General features: G+C 49.9%; 1 protein-coding gene across 1 annotated transcript; it reads right to left on the bottom strand.

Moving 5' to 3' along the window:
- Positions 1 to 1,456: 1,456 nt before the first annotated feature.
- Positions 1,457 to 2,587, bottom strand: LOC120658732 (senescence-specific cysteine protease SAG39-like). The gene is made up of 2 exons (XM_039936950.1): positions 2,152 to 2,587; positions 1,457 to 2,043 (listed from the first exon to the last, which is right to left on the bottom strand). Exons 1-2 carry the CDS (start codon positions 2,489 to 2,491, stop codon positions 1,457 to 1,459), a joined length of 927 nt encoding a protein of 308 aa, XP_039792884.1. The 5' UTR covers positions 2,492 to 2,587.
- Positions 2,588 to 6,000: the final 3,413 nt, after the last annotated feature.

Genomic DNA, 6,000 nt, shown 5'->3' with positions numbered 1-6,000 from the left:
CCTCATATTCTTCCATCTCTATTGCGGTTTGGTCTTCTGCCTCCATCTCGTCCACAAATGCTATGTATCCTCTCTCCCTCATCAGCAAGGCCCTGTGGTCCCATGTTTTGGTTCTCTATCTCTTCTGACTCATCTTGCTAAACATAGTTGGTCTCTCTTCGAATACTCGGAGTTGCTTGATCTGCACCATGTTGGATTTCATTTTGTGTCTTCTCCCGGATTTGAACAAGAATGGCCAGAGGCCACCCATGCTCTAAAGCTGCTTGCATGTACTTCTGCCAGTCATCAGTGTTGTGTATCATCATCAATTCTCATAAATCACTTTCTACCTCCCAATTAACAAGAGACTGGAAGGTCATCACATGTGTCAATGGATCAACACGGAACCCACGCTGCAGCCACTTACATATGGAACCAAAACTCCTTTCTAGAGGTTTATTTATGGCGCTAGATGTGCACTTAAAGGCAGAAAGGTCTACTCCATTTGGCCCATACAAAACATTGTAGTCACCATAAAATACTTGAAAGTTCACTGGGTACAACACTGGGAAGTTCACTGGTACAGCTACAAGGAGATTTATATTGATTGCTCTTTGTCTAGATGGTTATATGCTCTTTGTCTAGCATTTCTTAAGATCATGTGTTGTTTGTGTGAAGCAAATATTTCTCAGTTTGGACTATGGATCATGTGTTGTTTAGTGTGTGTTTAAAATTTACCCATGGCGTTAGCACAGGCACCATACTAGTGATTTGAATAATGACACTATGTTCAATGGTGTCAAAAGCCTTAGCAAAATCAGTTTCAGAATAATGGTACGTACTAAGCAATACATTCTTGAATGGTTCTGTTCTTTATAAAGCCATACTAATTTCGATGCAGGAGCTAGATGATTATTGCTTGGAGCCTGTCTACTAGAATTTTTGTCAACAGCTTGGTAGCTGAATACTAGGTTAGGAGTTTCCTTCTGTTCCGACTAATTCTAGTCGTGATGTAGTTACAATGGCGTAGGGTATGGTACATGCCCCATCCATTATTCTAGACCATTCTAAGTTTTGTGAGCAGTCCCCGCCCCGGGTTTGACAGCAACATGTTATCCTTAAATTGTATATTCATATAGAAGGGAAATGGGAAAGAGAACCAATAATTGGCATTGCTCTAATATGCTACATCAATCTTCATGTTAGCTTTTATTTCTAATAAAGCACACATACTATTAGGTTGCATTTGCCCATTAGCACAAGTGACCAATTAATTAAGAAAATAGCCAGGGCGTAGACTTAATTTATCATTACATATCAAACATACTGTACTGTACACATTAACAACATGACCTTGTGCAACAAATTAGAAAATAAAAATGGGCTATACACATGACAATTGACAAGACAAAGTAGCCTCCATGTTTATTCGATAGATGTGGATATGTTGTACGAGTCTGAGGCATAAAAGATAATCCTACTCGGTGGGGTAGGAGGGATCCATGGCGAGGCCACACATGCCCCTCTTGTCCGAAATATCCTTCTCCATTCTCAGGTAACCATTCTCGCCCCATGTCGCGCCCCAAGAGTTCTTCATCAGCCAATATTTGGTGCCATCACTTGTCTTTCCATATCCGATAGCTGCAATCCCATGATCCAAGTCAGTGCCGCAAGAGCCGGTCATGACACCACCGGAGTAGAACTGGAATGTCATGTCTCCTCCGTCCACAGCCACCGAAATAGGCTGGTTGGCTACGGCCTTCATGAGGGCAGCCTCATTGTTGGCCGGCACATCCTCGTAGCCCTTGATGGTTGCGGCACTGTTTGATCCGCTCTTGCACGTGCCGTCAGAGGCTGTGTACGGGTAGCTGGACTCGGTGGTCAGGCCGCCGTTCTTGATGATGAACTTGAAGGCATCGTCCATCAAACCACCCTCGCAGCCCTGGTCCTCACCATGGACGTCGCAGTCGACCAACTCTTGCTCCGAGAGCGAGGTGAGCTTGCCGGTGCTGATCTTGACGATGCCCTCCGTTGCAGCCACAGCTGAGAATGCCCAGCAACAGCCTGCAAATGATCATAGTACTACATTAGATACATTAGATACTGTAGTGCGGCACCGATCTAAGGAAAAAAAGTTTTTGCATGTGCATTATATAAAGTTATTTTTCATACCACATTGGCCTTGATCCTTGATGGGTGTAACAGCACCTTTAGTCCTCCAGTCGATGCTAGCCGGAAGCGCATCAATGCTAACATTTTCGTACCTAAATCCGGTAGGAACCTTCACTGGGCTAGGTTTGAAGCCCTTGTTAGTCTTGGTCGCCCTGAACTCAGCATTGGTGAGGTCGGCGAACTGGTTGATGCCAAGCCAGAACTTGCGATTCCCAGCGGCATTGAACGACTCGATGAATTTGATGTTGGCCTTGAACACCTCGAAACGCTGTGCCTTCTCGGCATCGTCCTTGTAGACGCGGCCGTACTGGCTCATCCACAGCTCGTGCCTCGCTGCCATGGCCGAGTCATCAGTCAAATCGCGAGCCGCGTGAACGGCGCTGCAGACGAAGGCGCAGCCAAGGATGGCGAGGAGCAAAGCCTTGCTACAGGTGGCCATGGTTGTTCTTGTTTGCTGCTGCTTTTTGCACACTGTGCTTTGGTTTGGTGATTGGAACTGTGGGTGGCGTGGGTATATATAGCTACCGCTATGCTGTGTGAAAGTAGTCGAAGAAACTGTGCTTGTACGATGTGTTATGTGGCTTTGTGGAAAGGGACACCTCCGTAGCCGTGAAAGTAGGGTTGCCACTGCACTTCTATAAAATACTTGTGCTTGAGACGTGCGTTTTGCTGCACAGCTGAGAATGACAATTTTATTGGTTATGCGGTTATAGTTGTCATCTGGTATTTCTCTCAAACGTATATAAAAAAATTAAGCTCCATATTACCATGCACTCAGCATATACCATTATAAAAAGTGCACATTTTCTTACCAAATTTCTGTTCATTTCTTGGACATTTTTATTGTGAAGCAATAACATTTTTGAACATTCACAAAATTCAACTAACGACACATTTTTTCTGTTGTGCAGCATATATACTTTTTTCATGTGGGAATGTTTTTTCTTAAACGGAATATTAACAAATTTCAGTCGTATCAGTCAGAATCGGTGGTACAAATATGTTGCAGACGTATAAGCTACGGCCAATAGGTATCTTTTATAACTTTATTTCGAGTTCACATGGCGTGAATGTCTGAAAATATTATTAATCAACACGCTAGGTGGCAACGCATACCGCCGCCACGAAAAGAAAAAACAAAGAAGACATTGGCGCTTAGTGGCATGCAAAGATTTACTTTGGCTGAGACTTGTAACGTGTTTTTTTGTTCCTGTATATTATCTTGGTATATGTCCTAATAACCTTGAATTGAGTTCTCGCTTGGATCTCTAAACTTTTTAACTAATCTGTAATCTCATAAATCACCTTTTGAACCTAGTCACTCAAATTACTTTAACATTTGGTTTAGCGGACAAAAATGTCCCGAGCAAATTAAAGAAAAAGTGTGATGATCCTCCCATCCCTCCAGTGGACTTTTCATTGATTTAATTCGTGCCCTGTTTTCCTTCTAGAACTAACATAAACTAAGTTTTAATTTGACATAATCCCTGTAGAGAAAGAATGGACCAACAGTAGTTTGTATTGATCAGTAGCAACGTTTATATACAAGTACATCACATGCACACATGCACAGGCTAACTAATCACGGCTAGATTACATGCAGGCATGAGTCCAAAGCGAGCGCATGCAGCGGTGCGGAGAGCGCGGAACGCAATCACGATGCCACGCAGAGAGCGCGGGCGTGGCGCGTCGCGTGCGGCGCGCAGAGCGCGGCATGACGGCGTGGCGCGGTGCATGCCGAGCGCAGGTAGTTACACAGGTTTGTTGCAACACCCCGCCGCAGTCTCAGCTCGTCGCTCCGACGCAGAGACTGGAGCGGAAATCCTCGAACAGCGACGTCGGCAACCCCTTGGTGAAGACATCGGCGAACTGCTTTGCACTCGGGATTTGGAGGACGCGGAGCTTACTGACGGCCACTTTCTCACGGACAAAGTGGATATCCAGCTCAATGTGCTTAGTCCGTCGGTGATGAACGGGATTGCGAGCCATGTAGACGCTGGAGATGTTGTCACAATATGCGACAGTCGCCTTGGGCACGGCACAATGGAGCTCTCCAAGAAGTTGCTGGATCCAGGTGCATTCGGACACTGCATTTGCCACGCCACGGTACTCCGCTTCGGCCGAGGAACGTGACACCGTCGTTTGCCGCTTCGAGGACCATGAGACCAAGGAATCCCCGAGGAACACCGCGAAGCCTGACGTAGACCGACGAGTGTCTGGGCAACCTGCCCAGTCGGCGTCTGTGTAAGCTGTCAGGGTCGGTGAGGAAGCGGCGTGGAGGTGCAAGCCGAGTGTCGCGGTGCCCTTGATGTACCGGAGGATGCGCTTGAGAAGTGCACCGTGGCAATCCTTGGGTGAGTGCATATGGAGGCAAACTTGTTGGACGACATAGGCGATGTCGGGCCGCATCAACGTGAGGTACTGGAGGGCACCGGCCATGCTGCGGTACCATGAGGCATCCTTGAGGGGCGTTTCATCAGTGCTAGAAGATTTGGGCTTCGCATCAGCCGGCGTCGGGGCAGCCTTGCAGTTCGCCATGCCAACGCGCTCGAGGACGTCATTGGCGTACGCAGCTTAGGAGAGGACGAAGCCATCTACGTGCCGCTGAACGTCGATGCCGAGGAAGTAGCTGACTGGCCCCATGTCTTTCACGGTGAAGGCGGTCTTGAGGCTGGTGATGAAATGGCGAAGAAGTGCAGTAGTGGATGCAGAGAGGATCATGTCGTCCACATAAAGCAGCAAGTACGCCATGTCGTTGCCGTTCTTGTACACGAACAAGGAGGAGTCCGAGCGTGATTGCTTGAAGCCGAGGGAGACGGCATGTTCAGCAAACCTGGTGAACCATGCGCGAGGTGCCTGGCGAAGGCCGTAGAGTGAGCGCGACAGGAGGCAGACGTCGGTGGGTCGTTGAGGATCCTCAAAGCCCGTCGGCTGCTGACACAGGATGCGTTCTGTGATGTTGCCGTGGAGGAAGGCGTTGGATACATCCAGTTGGTGCGCTGGCCAGCGCTTGGACGCGATGAGCATGAGGACGACACGGATCGTGGCAGGTTTGATGACCGGGGAGAAGGTTTCGCCGAAGTCGATCCCCGGCCGCTGATGAAACCCGCGCACCACCCATCGAGCTTTGTAACGCTCGAGGGTGCCATCGGAGCTCAGCTTGTGTTTGAAGACCCATTTACCAGAGATGATCTGAGCACCGGGAGGCCGTGGCACAAGAGTCCACGTGCGGTTATGCTGGAGAGCATCAAACTCTTGTTGCATGGCGTCACACCATGGGGCATCCTGGAGCGCCGCACGTACAGACCGCGGAACGGGACTGATGGACGCAGTGTCGCTGGCGAGGGCGTATCGCAGGTTTGGCTTGACAATGCCGGCTCGTGCTCGAGTGATCATCTGGTGCTGGGGAGGAGCTGGTGCGGTGGGCTGTTGGGATGTCATGGCGTTCGGGTGCGCAGGTGGGGACGAGGAGCCGACGGCGATGTTGTGGGCAGCACCGTCGTGGCGATCAGCATCATAAGTGGCGACGTCGTCGTGGGGGGTGGCGTCCTGGCGCTGGCTGCCGATGTCGTCGTGGCGGGCGGCCTCCAGGCGCTGGCTGCCATGTCGCGGCACGGCGCGCTCCCGGCGTGATGGAGGGGCAGGGATCGTGTCGGTGTTGCTGCAGACCGGCGGTGGTGGAGGTGGAGCAGCTCGCGGAGGCGTGTCGCGGAACGGGAAGACATGCTCGACGAACACGGCGTGGCGAGACGTGTAGACGCGTCGCATGGCGATGTTGTTGCAGCGGTACCCACGGTGACCAGTCAGGTAGCCGAGGAAGACACATGCCTCGGAGTGCGGACTGAGTTT

The sequence above is a fragment of the Panicum virgatum genome, chromosome 2N (genome assembly GCF_016808335.1).
Source record: "Panicum virgatum strain AP13 chromosome 2N, P.virgatum_v5, whole genome shotgun sequence".
NCBI lineage: Eukaryota > Viridiplantae > Streptophyta > Magnoliopsida > Poales > Poaceae > Panicum > Panicum virgatum.
Note: the sequence above shows the minus strand (reverse complement) of the source record. Positions and strands in the feature narration are given on the sequence as shown.

Excerpts from the sequence above, each read along its gene's own strand:
- LOC120658732 (XM_039936950.1), bottom strand. The coding sequence starts at position 2,491 with ATGGCAGCGAGGCACGAGCTGTGGATGAGCCAGTACGGCCGCGTCTAC. Across the intron at positions 2,044-2,151 it reads CAAGGATCAAGGCCAATGTG|GCTGTTGCTGGGCATTCTCA; the intron begins GTATGAAAAATA and ends GATCATTTGCAG.